At 43.1% G+C, this 17,888-nt stretch overlaps 2 protein-coding genes across 2 annotated transcripts; one reads left to right on the plus strand and one right to left on the minus strand.

Moving 5' to 3' along the window:
* The first annotated feature begins 742 nt into the window (after positions 1–742).
* On the plus strand, positions 743–11,786 carry LOC307256176 (N-alpha-acetyltransferase 15, NatA auxiliary subunit-like). The gene is made up of 20 exons (XM_080035069.1): positions 743–919; positions 2,210–2,294; positions 3,454–3,558; positions 4,044–4,201; positions 4,902–5,036; positions 5,424–5,577; positions 5,763–5,882; positions 6,008–6,103; positions 6,468–6,574; positions 6,670–6,742; positions 6,898–7,067; positions 7,513–7,665; positions 7,834–7,962; positions 8,476–8,689; positions 9,024–9,217; positions 9,316–9,424; positions 9,519–9,617; positions 9,948–10,091; positions 10,200–10,297; positions 10,409–11,786. The coding sequence occupies exons 1-20, from the start codon at positions 866–868 to the stop codon at positions 10,616–10,618; spliced, it is 2,607 nt and encodes an 868-aa protein (XP_079891195.1). The 5' UTR covers positions 743–865; the 3' UTR covers positions 10,619–11,786.
* Positions 11,787–12,638: 852 nt separating this feature from the next.
* Positions 12,639–17,128, minus strand: ugl (ureidoglycolate lyase; the record flags this gene model as incomplete). The annotated part of the gene is made up of 14 exons (XM_080036092.1): positions 12,639–12,801; positions 12,969–13,093; positions 13,210–13,277; positions 13,400–13,472; positions 13,685–13,777; positions 13,877–13,955; positions 14,402–14,600; positions 14,780–14,936; positions 15,543–15,602; positions 15,742–15,852; positions 16,119–16,195; positions 16,404–16,494; positions 16,707–16,925; positions 17,012–17,128. The coding sequence occupies 14 exons, from the start codon at positions 17,126–17,128 to the stop codon at positions 12,639–12,641; spliced, it is 1,632 nt and encodes a 543-aa protein (XP_079892218.1).
* Positions 17,129–17,888: the final 760 nt, after the last annotated feature.

The following is a 17,888-nucleotide window of genomic DNA, read 5'->3' on the forward strand; positions in this document are numbered from 1 at the left end:
CTGACAAGAACAGCCCTAGATAATAGCCGGTTGAATGTCATTTTAGCTAAAGAACAGCTCCCTTCATATGCTACGGTCTAGCCACACGGAGATCGATTAACTTTCCTGGAGTGGAAGGACTGAGCAGATGATTCCAGCACCATCGATTACTCACACTCTCCATCCTATATTGGGTTGTATTATTTTCTGTTTCCTTTTAATTTAATGATTGATGTCTGTTTAAAATACCTAGTGTCATGCTTATTAAAAGACTGATTATGTATGTGATAAAAAAAAATTCTAACAAAATCTCTGATGTGTACAAAGCATTTTCAGAATACATCACTAGGTTATGTACACTAACACATAACTAAGCCAACAATATATCCCCCCCTCCTCCCAACATTTTAAAAAGCAATATAAAACGAAATGAAGGTAAGATAAAAACGTATGTAAATACCATTAAACATAGCATTTATGGTTTATGGAGATGTTGGGGATGAGGAGGTTAAATTTAGTTTGAACTTGAAATGTTTGTTTGAATCACCAAACACGGGTTATTTCCTGTAAATGTACATTTGTGAATGATAAAATGTATTGTTTGGACTGCTAGAAAATGATAAACAGGAAAACAAGTATTTGTATTTAGATCAATCAGAATATGTGATACCTTATCCATGTAGTCTGGCCTGTGTCTGGCACGCAGACTCAATGAGCTGCCTGACCCGGAGGAGAAGAAAGTACATCGGCCATTTTGCTCGGAAGGGGGCCTCGGCTTCAACACGTGAGAGAGAGGAGCCCGAAGAGACTAAAACACTCCAGGATCTCTGACTCCGAGTGGATATTATTCATGTGTGAGCCGACAGAGGCATAGGAAGCCAACACAATGCCCTCAATCACTCTACCGCCGAAGGAGAATGCTCTCTTCAAGAGAATATTGGTATGAACCTGGGATAACGTTAGCATGCTAGCTAATGCTACTTTGCCAAGTAGCAATCAGTTGTAGCAGTCAGAGCAAGTAGCTAGTGTGTTGCTAGTGCGTTAACTTAAATATTCAGTACACCAAATGCATTGTAGTTAGCAGCTCTACTTTATGAACTAGTATTTGTGACAGGGCAATTAAGGAAATTGCAATGCTAGATCACAGCCGATCATGTTGTGCTTAAGCTGTGCTTTTGGCCTTGTAACAAATCCAAAGTAATATCAATGACAATGCTGCCTGACACATGACAGCCACACACAACTTACTGCATGTGGACAATCGGCGTAGCTTGCTGGTTTATAGTTACAGTTCGGAAACTTACTCGGCTGCGCTGTCAGCAAAGTATGTCGACATTTGTCCTGTATTTTTGCTCAAAATAGTTTTCGTTAGTTGGAGCAGTTGGGGGGGTCAAGCCACACACACAGCTAGCCACCGGTACCTGCTGTTCTACAACATGACATGGACGGAAAATATCCAGTCGTTGGCGTAATGATTTAAAAAAATATTCTGTAATTTTCGAAAGTTATCTTGTACAGTTTAATACAAATCATGTATAAGAATAAGTATACCAATAGTGTTGCTGGGTTTCTGCAGTGTCAGGGATTTGAGTGCATTTATTGTAGCCGGGGTTTCCGGAGGGATTACTGTCGGGGCTTTATTTTGTTTCACCTTGGTTTCTACAGGCAAGCCATTTAAAATAAGTTTTTATTTACAATGGCGGCCAGATCAAGCAACTCAGGGGGAGGGCTAGGATATAAAACACTTAAAATACAATTTTAAATAACTGAGCTTAGCAATGAGAACACAGACAGCAGTCAACAAGCATAACAAGAAAAGCGCACAGTAAATTAATTATAATGTAGAAAAGCAACTGCATAGATTGGTGAAAATGGCTGTGAGCTCCCCGGTGGGTTCACTAAGCCAGGGACATCATCCATCTGGCTGCTTGTCTGATTACATCTCATCAACAGCCCTCTATCACCCAGGCTGTCCTCTCAACTTCCCTTTCTTTCATTCATTCATAAATTATCTCTGGGCTGGCAATGTTCAGAGTGTGTTATGCCTTTAAGAAGGACCTGTTATTTCTTCCATTAACAAACTGTTTTATCTTTTAAGTCAGTGCACTGCAATGGTGTCCTTTTCATGCACTTGAAGGCTCTCCTGTGGATAAGTGCAGAAAAGGAGGGCAGGCTGGTGTCCCTTATACGTAAGTGATGTAAAAATGCTGCTCTTTGTCTTTCGTTGCAGAGATGTTACGAGCACAAGCAGTACAGAAATGGCCTGAAGTTCTGCAAACAGATCCTGGGCAACCCAAAGTTTGCTGAGCATGGAGGTAAGACTTAAGCTAAGTACTGTCAGTGTCAACACAGGGTTCGACATAACCAATGGCCCGCTGGCCCGGGGCCAGTACAATCATTTGCAGGGCAAGTTGACTGGCCAATCACAGTTCAGTATCTTTTTGTCACTAAATTATGAAGAAAAGAAAAAGTGTGTACAGGGCCAGTGAAAATATACAAGGGGCCAGTAAAACTCGGATCAACTGGCCTGGCGGGCCAGTAGGAGAAAAAAGAACCCTGCAACATCATCTTTCTAACCGTTGTGTAACACATGATGTGTAGAATAAAGTGGATGGATTGTGAAATGATTTTCAAGGCAGGTTTACTGATCTTACTTACAAAATAATAGCCATTTGGGAGGAATGTCTGGTTTTATAAAGTAAAATATTTCTAATTCTGCCAAGATTACAGTAGGAACATCTAATCCTCTCTCTCTTGATCAGAAGATCAGATGGTAAAAGTCATAAGCATACAAGCCGTTTAAAAAATATTCATGGTGTTTTATCAATGGCATTTGTGTCACTGTGGTTCTGAACTTCTGAATAGGAAGAGTGAAGGTGTGGGAAACCAAACTTTTCATTCCTGGTTCAACTAATATAAAACAGTTTGTAACCTTGTTTTGAAAAGTAAAATCAAACTTCAAAACAGCTGTCAAAAGCAGTTGCCAGCAAACTGAGGGCTCTAGACCTGAGGTGCCTCATTTATTGTCAGGTTGTTCATAGGATGTTGCAACAGCCAGTGTTGTTGTTGTTGTTACTGTTACCCAACCAATGCTGGATATTCAAGGCAAAAAAAATAATGATAGCGATAACATACTGTAATGGCACGACTCCTGCATTGTTTTATGTCCTTATCAGCTGATGTGCATTGTGCGCAGAGTTATGATGGTATGTGATAGGCTGTTCCATAAGGATATTCAATGTGCAGTCTACCTTTGCATTTGTTTGGTAGTTCAGGCTGTGTTAGCCTCATGATGTCACAGAGGCAGGATTTTTGATATGTAAGCCTGTCATGATGTTATTTAGCAGGCAAACCGACTTAGTAAATACTTGAAAGTAAAGTATGGTCTGTAAGGCATTCAGTCAATGTGAATGAAGGGAGTATGTGAGCAGTGTCATTCTTAACAACTCATGTCACTCTTCTTGTGTGCTCCAGAAACACAAGCCATGAAGGGTTTAACCCTCAACTGTCTGGGCAAGAAGGAGGACGCCTACGAGCTGGTGAGGAGAGGCCTACGCAACGACCTCAAGAGCCATGTCTGTATCCTTCCATCGGCCCTTCAAGGCACCTGGATGTATTCCACACACAACAGTGTGACATTCCAAAAAATTCAGTGTTACAATACAACCTAGACTCTGTAAACAGGCATGTTGCTGGCTTCGATTGGCCCCCTTTGTGGACATACAGGTTTACAGAACCTAGGCTGTGTATTAACACCAGATTTGTTTTCAGCGCACACACAGTGCCGACAGGTAGCAGATCCTAAGGATATAATGACTGATTATGACAACAAGTGATTATGACAACAAGCATTCTCCAGAATCGCTGACTCCACCTTTTAAACTGAAATGTTACCTCCTTTGAGAACATGCTCTTGAACCTAATCCCTGTGTGCTTGCTCTCTGTTGAGGGCGTAAAACAGCCTTTAAAATGTATTTGTGTCTCATGATTAACCAGCCCGTGCAAACGTCTGGTAGATAGTTAGCGTTGGTGTGTTTGCTTCCTGAACTGGCTCATTCTCCCAGGCTGGCATGTGTACGGCCTGCTGCAGCGCTCGGATAAAAAGTACGACGAGGCCATCAAGTGTTACCGCAACGCTCTCAAGTGGGACAAGGACAACCTGCAGATCCTACGCGACCTCTCCCTGCTGCAGATCCAGATGAGAGACCTGGAGGGATACAGGGTGAGGCTCTCCACAGAGACGAGTTGGGTTTAGAAACAGAACTGTCCAGATATAGAGGGACGCTGGATGACATGAAATAAAAGTAAGGCATATTTGATGGAATTTAATTTCCAGTTTAATAAAGTATACATAGAACAAGTTTGAAAGTTGTGATTTTACAAAGGCCCGAAGGATAAAGAGTAGAAACAGCTTCGGCTTCATATCAGCAGTAATCCAGACAGGAATTTTTTTTTCCCCCCAGGAGTGACGGCAGGCGTCGAAGACAATTTTAGACATTTCTGAAAAACTTTATTAATACGTGTACTCGCCACCAACTGGACAGGCGTGTACTCAATTAGCTGTATAACTCACTTTCTCTTTTTTTTAAAAACGTATATTAATCATAATCAAAGATTCAGAATGTCAACATAAAACAAAGACAGAACAAGCTAGGCAATAAGTGAATCAGTGACACAATTATGCATACAGCCCACATGTTTTTATCTATCAAACTGACGGTAGTCAAATTTTTACGTCAATGTTAAAAATATAACATCAGTGACGGAAAAATATTTTGTTAATACGACCAATCATGAGGAAATATGAAGGGGGGTCAGGGACAGTCACCCATCCTGCCGCAGTAGATGTCAATGGTGGACAGGATGATCAACCAGAAGTGTTATTGCTAACAGTCGTCTGTGATGGTCTTCCCTCTCTCTAGGAGACTCGGTACCAGCTGCTGCAGCTGCGTCCGGCCCAGCGGGCCTCGTGGATCGGATACGCTGTAGCCTATCACCTGTTAGAGGACTTTGAGATGGCGGCCAAGATTGTTGAGGAGTTCCGCAAAACGCAACAGGTAGGCCAAAGCTGTAGTCTACTCAGCAGAACTTGTCTCCTCAGCTCTTGAGCAGACAGTTATACAGTACATCTTATATCATTGGTATTTTGTACTATGGCATCCAGTCAATTGGAATGTATCTTCATCTCTGCTAGAAGCACTAATATTATGTCACAAATACAAAAACAAGCCACTGATATGAATTGTGATTTTATTTGTGTTATTTTTTTTTAAGGCTGCTAGTTTTTAGTGGAAATGTGCCCCCTGCTTCGAGTTCTGAACAGACTGCGGTTGTTTGGCAGTGGGGACAGATTGAACATTCCTCGTATTAATATTGACCAAGTGCAAAGGCATTCTCCCTCATGTGTTTTAATGCCTTTTTATTTTATTTCTGTGTTTGTTCAGACGTCTCCAGACAAGGTGGACTACGAGTACAGTGAACTGCTGCTGTATCAGAACCAGGTTCTGAGGGAGGCCGGCCTGCACAAGGAGGCCCTGGATCACCTCAACAACTACGAGAAACAGATATGTGACAAACTGGCTGTAGAGGAAACTAGAGGTGCGTGTGTGTGTGTTTGGTAGAGGCATAGAAAAACGTCAGACATTGGACAGTGTGTTCAACTGCTGCTGCTGAGAAAACGATTTGATTTGATTTCATACAGCGACATCATTTAAATATACCGACATTGTGTGTAGTTATTTTGAAAATTAAAACTGCTAATGAGTGCGTTTGTGTCTGTGCAGGAGAACTGCTGCTGAATCTGGAGCGGCCTGAGGAGGCTTGTGAGGTCTACACGAAACTTCAGGAGAGGAACCCAGAGAACTGGGCCTACTACAAGGGCCTGGAGAAGGCCTTAAAGCCAGGTGAACACTAGTGCACTCATGGGATTGAATGACAATGAACAAAGTGAGATTTGGCTGTTGTTACTCACACACTGTGTGTGTGTGTGTGTGTGTGTGTGTGTGTGTGTGTGTGTCTGTCTCTCCAGGAAGTACAGAGGAGCGTCAGAAGATATATGAGGACTCGTGGGTGAAGTTTCCTAAAGGCCTGATTCCCAGAAGACTGCCTTTAAATTTCCTCACAGGTAAACACAGTACTGCCTGAAACACTACCATACCCTCAGTCTTATGGCCCTGGTGAGTCTTACGATCAATCATGAAGTGTGGTTGAAAGCTACATAAGAAGCCAGTTGGTGGATATGGTGTTAAGATGTCCAAGCTAGAGCATTTATATTTTGTGGAACCTGAACTATGGTGGAATTTTGTGATTTTTTTTTTTTTTACCTGAAATGGAATGGCTTTTGTTACATGTTAGCATACAAACACTTCATGTTTTATTGTCTTTTTTGATGATGCATGCTGGATCAAACCCTATGTATTGTCAATGTTTGCTGTGTGGCAGTACAAGTCTCACTTTATTGTACCTTTGCTGTGTGTTGTGCTGGCCAGGGGAGAAGTTTTGTGAATGTCTGGACAGCTACCTGAGGATGAACTTCAGTAAAGGCTGCCCACCTGTCTTCACCACCCTCAAAAACCTCTACAACGACAAAGAAAAGGTAGCCCGGGTGCTGTTTATAACGTGCCGCTAACAGCCCTGAAATGCCTGTTGTTCCTGGTCTGACATAAAACAAACATTTCTCTCCTCCCGCAGGTTAAAATCATTGAAGATTTAGTAGTTGGCTATGAAAGCTGTCTAAAAAGCTGTCGGATGTTCAGTGAAAATGGTAAGTGTTCTTTGGTCTTTTTCGTCGTTATCGGCCTCAATCGATTTGTTTTTATTTGTGACTCCATACCATGATAATGCCACATGAAGGCAGTGGTGTATGGAGCAGAGCTGTGAATCCACTCATTGTGACTCATGTGTCCACTGTGTGTCCAGATGATGGGAAAGAAGAGCCCCCCACCACACTGTTGTGGGTTCAGTATTTTCTGGCGCAGCACTTTGACTTCATAGACCGGCACAGCCTCGCTCTGGAATACATCAACGCCGCCATCGACAGCACGCCCACGCTCATCGAGCTCTTCCTGATCAAGGCCAAGATCTACAAGGTTCAGTAACAACTCTACACATTATGAACGAGGGCCTTATATTACGATGTACATTTTTTTTGTGATTTTCCTGTAGCGTTTTGTCAGCTCTAAAAATGTATATTTGGAAAAAGTTTCAAACGGATTGTGGACTTCAACCTCTGCTACTGTATGTGTTGCGGTGCTGCTAGTTGTTGGGTTCAGGTTTTGAATTAAAAAGTTTGGACTCAATTTGTCTGCTGAATTATGAACATAGTGCAATGTGATGTATTAAGACCATCCAGATCGTAAACAGCAACTTCAGCTATTTTCACATTTTCAGTGAATGTGTGTTGTGATGCGCATCGTGTAGACCTTTTCAGTATCCAGACCTATCAAGTATTTACATTTGCATATCGTATGTCATTTTGTGTTAAGTTTCTTTTGTCTGGTGAGTATGAACCCTTCTCTGTCTGTGTCCTTGCAGCACGCAGGCAACATAAAGGAAGCAGCTCGGTGGATGGACGAGGCTCAGGCCCTGGACACCGCCGACCGCTTCATCAACTCAAAGTGTGCCAAGTACATGCTGAAGGCCGGCCTGGTCAAAGAAGCAGAGGAGATGTGCTCCAAGTTCACAAGGGTAAGTGACGGGGAGTGAGCTTCTGTGTCAGTTTGAAGTCTTGTATATGCATGCTTTTGAACACACTCTTTGGATTAAGCAGTGAACATTTTTAAAAGTCCAATAAGGCATAACCAAAAGTCACAACACTGATTCCAGATGTCATTCGTGTCATGTGTTGTGTTTCAGGAGGGGGCGTCTGCAGTGGAGAACCTGAATGAGATGCAGTGCATGTGGTTCCAGACAGAGTGTGCCTTGTCCTACAAGGACATGAACAAGTTGGGAGAGGCCCTGAAAAAGTGCCACGAGATCGAGAGGGTGAGCTTCTATACATGTAGTCACCATTATCAACTTAGGGTGGACTAAAGAATAGAAACACCAGTCAGTACAACACAAAGGGAGGATGTATTGCTGGACTTGTACTGTTGATTTAGACTGACTTAGTTTTAGCGAGACAGACCAAAATAGCAACTCAGTGTACCTTAAATGTGCCTTAGTTAGCCAAACCAAAGATCTGATTTTGATTCTCCCGGGCAACATGACATTCAACACCTTTAAACCTCTGGTTTTACACACATGAATAACTCAGAGACATAAAATGAATCTCTTAGCAGTTTTAAATCCATAGAAAGTCAAAATCCACATAATAAAACTGGTAAAGGCTACAGTCACCAATAACATCTAACCAGACGGTCATGCCGAAAGTCACTGTGCTATGATATATAGTTCTATTGCTTCACTCCTGTCCTGTTTGTCTGAGCACAGCGCATTCATTGTTCTAACATCAGCCGAACTGAACACTGTCTCATCCCTCCTCCTCCTCTTCATCAGCATTTTGTGGAGATCACAGACGACCAGTTTGACTTCCACACCTACTGCATGAGGAAGATGACGTTGCGCTCCTACGTGGACCTGCTGAAGCTGGAGGACGTGCTGCGGCAGCATCCCTTCTACTACAAAGCCGCTCGCAGCGCCATCCAGATCTACCTGGCCCTGCACGACAAACCACTGACTGACGACAACAAGGAGAGCCAGGCAGACAACGGTCAGAATCACTGTGTGTCAGGGTTAAACTGTTGGAAAAATAAAACCTCTCAAATATCAGTTTTCAATGGTGATTGTTCCCCAGATGGGTTATTTAATGTAAAGGGGATTTACACTCATGATTGATATGCAAGTTAAGTTTTTTTTAAGTGTCAGCTGACAAATTGACTGATTTTTTTTTTCTTCTGTTGCCATGGAAGCACAAACATGAATTCATGAAAGGGGGCTTTAATTCCGTTGTTCTTGTAATGGGTTTGTCTAAACGACCTAGAGTGTGCAAAACTATACTAAATAAACTGAAAAAAACTAAACATTTTCCGTTTTGCTCTTTGTAGAAAATCTCAACGACAAGGAGATGAAGAAACTGCGCAACAAACAGCGGCGAGCCCAGAAGAAGGCCCAGCTAGAGGAGGAGAAGAAGAACGCCGAGAAGGAGAAACTGCTAAAGAACCAAAAGAAGAAGAAGGAGGATGATGACGAGGAGATAGGAGGGCCGAAGGAGGAGCTAATACCGGACAAGCTCTCCAAGGTGGGATACTTTTTTACAAGCATGGAAGTGTAAGTGCAGGGTGCCTGATTGATCTATTTATTAGAGATTAAAAATGTAACATGTTTATTTCTTATTAGCCGGAGAATCCTTTGGAGGAGGCAGTGAAGTTCCTGATCCCTCTGAAGACCCTGGTGCGCAACCAGATCGAGACTCACCTGCTGGCCTTTGAGATCTACTTCAGGAAAGGTCAGACAGATACCGTCAGCCTGCCAGTTAACCACGTCTCACACACTCATTACAATGGACCTAACAGTTTTGTTTTTCTCTTTCATTCCTGTAGAGAAGTACCTGTTGATGCTGCAGTCCATAAAGAGAGCAGTGGCCATAGAGCCCGACAACCCATGGCTGCACCAGTGTCTGGTGCGCTTCTTCAGAGGAGGTGAGCACAGACTACACTGAGCTGGTGTTTCATAGCCACGACTGCTGCTTATTACTGGGGGAAATATTTCTCACAGGGTTCCCACAAAAAAAAAAAAGATCCTTAAAAAGAAAAAAAACAAGGCCTTCATAGGTCTTAAATTAATCTTTTAAAAGTAAAAAATATATGCTAAGATATGGGGAGAAGGATTTTATCAATCTTTTTTTCTTCCTGCTACTTAGAAACTCAAGATAATTGTTAACATCTGTAACCTCCTTGTGTGACATGGTTGTGAAACGGCAGTGTGGTGGTAGCACATGTTAAATAAAGTTGTCTTGCGTGTTTTTACAGTGAGTGAGAGTGCAGACCTAGCAGAGGCGACAAGGACAGTGTTGAAGCAGGAGATCTCTAGGTTGTTTGGGGAGAGCAACCCTCAGAGCTTCAACAAGAACTACCTGAGCCAACACTCCAACTCCATCCCACACCGACTCGCTGGTACACCACACAAACAGACAAACACACACATCAAGCCTACCTACCTAGGGGCAAATCTTTTGAAACAACTTGCAATGAGTCTTAAGTGTGTCTCTCTTGTATTCCCAGCTGCTAAGATGATGGTGTACCTGGAGCCTTCCTCTGATAAGATGGCCTGTGAGATCGCCACGGCCCTGGATGAGTCGCTGACTGGAAGAGGCATCCAGGTATGTGGTACCAGATTTCACAACACCCCAGCCGTCTTTAAAGCATCTCCACTGTCATTTAGACTCACTGTTGTGTGTGTGTGTGTGTGTGTGTGTGTGTGTGTGTGACAGATCTGTACTGATGTGCTGGAGGCTTTGCGTGACGGGCAGCTGGGCGAGGGCCAGCAGAAGGCGGCCGAGGCTTACCGCGCCGCCTGCCATAAGATCTTCCAGTACAGCCTGGCCTTCATGCCTCCCGGTTACCAAGACAACAGCACCACCATCAGTGCCAACGGCGACCTGTCGTCAGGAGAGCACGACGACATGGCCAACGAAATGTGAGCTCTGACGAGAGGAGAGGGGAGGAGCGAACACACTGCCATACGCCTTGGTCCGCCAACACACCCAATCCCCCAACCCCCCCCCCCCCCCCCCCCCCACACACCCACCCACCACTCCCCCCTATCCAGTCCCTGGGCTATGGCTGCTGTGAGTCGCCCCCACATTGCACTGATCTGGATGGACTGAGCGCCTAACGAGAGACTGGAAAGCAAGCTGGCACATGGAGGAAGACGATGCCCACTTAACTTTTTTTTTTTTTTTTTTTTTAATTAAAAAAGGCCCAGTCCACAGTTGTTCTGTAACTGCAAAAAAACAAACAGATAAAATACGGTATGGGGAGGCAAAAAAAGGATTCTGGGGGAAAAAAAGTGGACATTGTCTGGCTAAGATGGCTACCGTAAACACAGTCTAGGTTTTCTATAACTCCTGTGTTTTCACGCCGTGTCCTCCTTCGAAGGTGCATCTGGTTCTCACGTTTTTAAAAGTAATTTATATATTACAAACTGACAAATGGATTAATAAAACAATGTTTGCAAAACCAAACGGTACCATTGTGATAGTGGGGGAAGTTGGGAGGGGGGGGGATTGTTGTTGTTCAGAATGTGAGCTGCTACTGATAGACAAAAACAAACGAGATAGAAAAAAGCGGATGATGTTTCCAGGGAAGTCGCTGCTGCCCACTCAACCCTGCAGTTCTCAGCCGTTCCTCATGAGGGCGCTGCCGGCTCCTAACATGCAATTAAAGAGGAGGACGATGGGACATGCAGCACAGGACTGAATGAGCTACAGATGCCAGAGATGTATTTAAACTGATCCTTTTGCTTGTGTCGATCCTGGTGTGAAAAAGGTCTGAGGTTTCACATGAAAACCACTTGTGTCCAGCAGCAGTTAAGTCTGAGCACATTCAGCACAAAGTCAACCCGCTCCTGTTTATCAACCATCCAGGGGTTCTGAATAAAAGCGTTTCTCTGAAGGGAGTCGTTTTGAATTGATTGCAATGAGACATAGAGCAGGCTAGATTCAATAAATTGGTTATGGTGCTGCTGAGCGTACGCAGATGGGATCACAATCCATTTGTCTTCCAGTCACACAAACGCAGCCGTAGAAAGTCATCTATGGTTCTTTCCATTTCTGATGGAACAAGACAAAGCTTTTAACCAAAGTGAGTAAAACAAATCTGCTCCCAATTATCGAAAGTTGTTTAGAGATCTGCTACTAAGCAAAGTTTTGTTAAGCCTTTTGCTTTTCATAATTCTGCCTTCACTCTTTTGACTATTGAAGCTTTGGAGATTTACCAAATAAAAATGATAGTTGTACTGTGTCGAACATTGGACATGTCAAGCTAAGAAGATTATAAACTGAAGAAAGGAACAAACTTGTGTGTTTTGTTTGAATAGTTTATATGTGCTGCTTTAAAGCTTGCCATATGTTAGGACATGAGGAGAGCAGGAACAGTCAAAGGTTAGCTTCATGATTTTTACATGGTATCTCTTATAACTGACTTAATACTCAAGCATTCTAGATTGCAATGCTCTTTTGATAACCCCACATTTAAAGAAGCTACAGTGGCCTTTAATGACAAGCTACTTGCTATAAAGATGGCATCATCCACCACTGCCTCAAGTCTTTCCACAATAGCGAGTGATGAGGTGAAGATGTATTTAGTTATTTATTGTATAGTAGTAATACATTTTCGGTGGACACACTTAATATATAAAAACACATAAGGCTGTGAAGTTGTCCATTCTGTGCTGCTGTTGGAACATGGCAGCGCCTCATTCCTATGTATATATAAAAGGCTCATTCTACGGGAACAAACAGATGATTTTTAAGCAATGATACACTATTTAAACTATATAGACTAATGAACATTATTCTCAATTTCTACCAAGTCTGTTCTGCAAACATGCCAATCAATTCTACAAATTGTACCTTTAACCGATCAAATTCCATTGCACTTTCTGGAAGCCCAAAGTGTGATATACAGTAGATAGATGAGGCCATTTTCCAGGTTGACCCTTCACAGTTTGGATTGGGGCTTGTCTGTGTCCACCTGTCCAGCGCTCTGGGAGCTGAGGAAGGTGTGGTCCTGGTTCAAGTAGGTGGTGATGAACTCTGGGAAGTCTCTCTTCAGGACCACCTCCAGGAACATGTCTGCTGCTGTGTGTAACCGCTGTACAGCCCTGAAGAAGACGGACAGACAAAGAGAATAGCAGTATAGTATCTGCACGGATATAGATGATGAATAAAAAACAAACTAACATACAATTAAACCCCCACGGGAGACAGTGATTTATTATGATTGACACATTTCCACATCAGGATTGTCCCATAAGGAGTGTGTGCTTACTTTACAGTGTGACAGAGAACACCAAGCTCCATCATGACCTCCTTCATGAGGTCACACACCAGCTGCCTGCTCACCACCCTGCTGTCGTCCTCCAGCCGAGTCTGATGGCGGATCCACTGCCACACCTGACACACACACACACACACACAAACACATACACACGTGTGGGTGAATGAAGCAAAACAATGTAAAGGGTCCATTTACAATGGTTTTCAAGGGGTATGCTAAAGTTGGAGCTCACCTGTGATCTGGAAATCTCTGCTGTGGCTGAATCTTCCACCTGGCCTCTGTAGAAAAAGTGTCCGTTACCTAAGAAACAAACAGAGCATGTTAAACAATCTCCATGATAGGACTGAGTTCCTGCCCTGCCTCTCTTCATCCTGTCTATTCCCTAAAATGAGGACACCAAGAATAGGTGAATGTACATGTACCTGATAGCCAAGCATTGATGAAGAGGACACCAACGGCAATGTTATACTTCAAACCATAGAGGGTGACTCCTCCCTAGGGGGAAAAAAACATCAAAATGTTTCATTTTACTTTACTATTAAGAATAAATGAGAAATAATTATAAATTGTTCTGGAGGCAGCCAAGACGTTATAGCCTCTGTTTGGAAATTGAAGGGTTGAACCAATAGTTTAATCTGAATGAATAGGGTAGTTATGTTCAAATGAAACTGCTTTACAAGATATCCTGGTGCAAGTGTAGGACTGACCGCAGGCATTGACAGCAGGTCATCAGGAGTCACAGTGACATCATTGCGAAGCTGCTGAAGCTGGTTATCACCTTCAGAGTGGAGCTTGAAGAGCTGGAAAGGATGAAGAATTTACCATGAACAGAACGCTTAAGTCATTCGTAGTCACTGCATGTCTGTAGAGCTTCACATTTCCTGTGATCAAGTGCTTACTTTCTGCATGGGCTCAATAAAGCTCAGGTCATACACCATGAAACCGTCCACGCCCGCCTCAATCTCCAGCAACTTTAGCCTAAAGACGTGGGAGAAAAGAGTGTCCCAGCGCTTAATATATTTAAAAATGCAAAAATGATCTTGTCCTCACCAGTTCAGAGTGACTGACATCTGCTAGACTTTAATTGAGCTGCTATGTGCAGCAATGGAGTATTCAGATCATTTAATCAAGTAAAAAGTACTCCATTACAAGTAAAAGACCTGCCATCAGAAAGGTTACAGAAAAGTACAGAAGTATTGTTGTCAGCATTTTTTTTCCCTCCAATTTTCTTGTGAGGAAAGTTTGTTTATCAGATATGAGAATGTATTTTAGAAAATGCTCACTTCTCTGACTGGGTATGTCAGAGAAGTAGTTACATATTAGAAGAAGTTACATAGAGCACCTTTAAAGTGGTGTCCATCCTAGTCATTCCTGGCAATGCTTTTGTATTCTGGACTTTGAGCATGTGAGTGATGTTCCTATACCTGGTGACAGTAGCCATCACTCTCTGGTGTGAGTCACTGGTTATGTCCTGAGGCAGCAGCAGAGCGGCCATGCCTCCGGTGGCCAGCGCTCCCCTCCGATGACACGTCTGAACCAGCAGGTCCATGTAGCTGCGCAGGAAACGCTTCTCCATGTTGACATATTTACTGCGGTCGGGCAGCAGGAAGGCCTGTCTGTGTCCTGGGAGAGACACACACATGATGACCCATTGACCCTAATAAGAGATGGCTCTTTCTTTCATAATGTGTCCTTGGCGTACAATTTGAACAACCCGTTTATGAACTTAGTTAAGGCGACACACAGCGGGCAAACACATTGTTTTTTTTGGGAGGAGCTTAAAGACAGAATATTTGTCTCACCAAATTTATTGACAAAGGAGGCAGAGTAATCCCAGATGCCACAGTTGAGTCCTGCTGAATGGTCTCGCAGCTCGTACAGAATCTCCTCCATCTCAAATGCTGCTAAAACGTTTTCAATAAGCACGGTGGCCTTGATACAGCCCAGCGGCAGGCCCAGCTACACAAACACACAGATTCACTCAGGATTAACTACACACGAGTGATCGCTACTATCCTACTCCTGGTGATAATCAGGGCATTCATAAACATTAAAAGAAAAAGAAATAAAACAAAATGAAATGGAAATTGAAAACAAAAAAGTAGAAATTTGAAACAAAATATCTTATTTAAAGCTGTAAGTTCAGGTGCTCTTTTTCTAAATCACCTTGCCTTTGGAAATAAGGAGGTGGTAAGATTTGGCTTAAAGGGGGGCTTAAAATAATTGGCAAAATAACCTCTGGACACCAGGGTGAGCGTGTGTGCATGGAATGAGAATGTGTTGGTGAATCATCTCACTAAGCTTAGGTATAGTATGGAATAAAATGAAAAGATGATTGATGACATCATCAGAAAGGTGGCTGGCTGATATGTGCATAAACATTAGCCTTGTTGTTTGAGATGTCGCCGTCTTGCTAAGACCTGCGCAATTATGACGCTCGGCTTGCTGAGCGCACAGCATTTTTGCAGCATTTTTGTTGTGCGCTCAGCAAGACGAGCGTCATAGTTGCGCAGGTCTGAGCAAGACGGCTCCAAGTCGAACGAGGCTACTGACACACGTGCAGACCTTCTGTTGTGTCCAGACAAATATATTGTTCCATAGTCTGGCCTCCATGAAGCTCTCCACCTGGAAAAGAAACAAGGAGACAAAGTTAAGTGTCCTGGTGACAATATTACATCCATGTATTACACACATCATTTGGTCACTTGGGTAACTGTGTGTGTATGTGTGTGTGTGTGTGTATGTGTGTGTGTGTGTGTGTTACTTTTGAGAGGTAGAAAAAGGGTCCACTCTTGTTTTCAAACAGTGTCTTTCCACAGTGAAACATGAGTAGGCCAAAGTCAAAGAGAGGACCAGGAGCCTCCTTCCCCTCCACCTGACAAACAGCCACAGAGTAAGAATTAGTAACGCGTGGACTGTTTCCTTACATATAACAGAGGTTTGTATGCAGAAAATTGAGACAATCGCAGTTTCCAACACGTTGTCTTTTTATAATAATCCAACTAGGAGAAGCCAATTGAACATTTTCGAATGCCACAAATAGGAGCTAAAACCCAGAAAACATTGTCGCACCACAATGTATCCTTCCTAACCAGTGTAGGTTGAGTACAATGACCTGTAGTCTAGCAAATGCTATACTACCATCAAGTTGTGCTCCACCATGTTCCAGGCACGCGGCCGAAGCATCAACACTGGAGCCTGGGATAGGTGTGGAACATCTGTCAACATAAGGAAGGAGGTGGGGTGAATGGCACAGGAGAGTATGAATACTGTCATGTTTACTCTGTTTCACACACACACACACACACACACACACACACACACACACACACACACACACACACACACACACACACATATTCTTGTTAATGTACAATACTGTGTAGCTGTACCAACATGGGAATCAATTCAAAGTAAACCACTTACTGTAGAACTGGTTGTGAACTGCCTTATAAACATTATGAATGCCCTTGATCTGGTTGTGATATGTAGGGCAGTTCCCGTCATCAAAGTCAACCTGCCAAAACCAATGAGAGGTTATTAATTACAGACACACTATTGTGGGTTAGAAGGTTAACATCTTTTTTTTTTCTACTATTAAAGGTGATGGTCAAGGAAATGTTGACAATTTGGTTCAGAACAAGAAGAAAAAACAATCCTTATTCGTATATAGCAGTAAATTGAGATGGTTGAGAATGCTGGTCACGGGTGAATCAAAGATGGCGGTACCTGTATTCCTTGTGCAGGTGACAGCAGAGCATTTATGAAGCGTTGAGTATCGCAAGGAGCCAGATCCCCAATATCGACATGTCTCCTCTGGAGCCTGGGAGGGACTGGTAGCACCCTCCACTCAGGGTCACTCCTGATGTGTGTGGTGCTTTCAAGAAAGCTTGGCAGGTCACCTGAAAGGTCCAAGTGAACCTTTCTGGACGCTCGTAACCGCAGGACCTGAGCACATTAGAGAAGATGCCTTAAAGTGACTTAGACAAGTGTCCCATGTATTCCATTTAAAGGGGATCTTTCAGCTGTCCTACCTGATCCACCTCCCCATCAAATGTGGAGATCAGCTCATGGAGGAAGAGCAGGCAGTCGCTGGTGAAAAGTGTCTCGTACTCTACTTTCAGACCTGAGGGAGGGGGAGACAGCTCCATGCTCACTGGACACTGTGGACACATGAAGAGTCAGAGCCAATGTAAGACCAATATTTCCTCTTTTTAGCTCTGTTTTGGGTCTCCACCACCATCTGTTAAGCTGCTAAATGCTCCACTATGTTCACCAGCTAGTCTCTAACTATTTTTGTCTGCTGTTTGCTACTGAGCAGCTAGTGTACAGAAGGAGTTTAGGGTAAAAAAAAAGCCTGCTGCTTCAAGATGAGATAAGATTCTTTATTGTCATTTGTATTGTCACATACAACGAAATCCAGGTGCACTCAAGGACCGGACTCAATAAAAGAGATAGTAAATAAGTAATGCATTAATTCCATTATCTCATGCTCACATTCTTTATCATACACTCATGAGAAGCTCAGGTTGGTCCTCCTGACTGAGTAATATATTCACAGCAGCTTTAAACGTCCCAGCTACACCCCTGCCAGTATAGTTATCCTTTGATTCAAGTAATTAAACATTTCCTGATCTGCTTTTTGTTTTGACCACTCCTGAAACCGCACCGAAGCCAGTGAAACTATTGAAAGTTCAAAGTACACCATGCATCACACTGTTGACGGCCTCCTCGCATTGCACTTGTTTTGTCTATAACCCAACATGGTGCATTCCCCTACAGTCCATGATCTATCTATTGAGTTGCTGTATAAAGTAATATGATGACAGGCCTACTCACAGACATGATGATGGCAGGTCTCCATTCACTCCAGTGAAATGAAGTGGACTTTGGTTCTGCACTTTCTGTGGT

Source organism: Ammodytes marinus (genome assembly GCF_949987685.1).
Source record: "Ammodytes marinus genome assembly, chromosome: 10".
In the NCBI taxonomy this organism is placed as follows: domain Eukaryota; kingdom Metazoa; phylum Chordata; class Actinopteri; order Uranoscopiformes; family Ammodytidae; genus Ammodytes; species Ammodytes marinus.

Coding starts and splice junctions, on each gene's coding strand:
- LOC307256176 (XM_080035069.1), top strand. CDS start 866: ATGCCCTCAATCACTCTACCGCCGAAGGAGAATGCTCTCTTCAAGAGA. Junction 7,666..7,833: donor TGTGCTCCAAGTTCACAAGG/GTAAGTGACGGG, acceptor GTTGTGTTTCAG/GAGGGGGCGTCTGCAGTGGA. Junction 8,690..9,023: donor GGAGAGCCAGGCAGACAACG/GTCAGAATCACT, acceptor TGCTCTTTGTAG/AAAATCTCAACGACAAGGAG.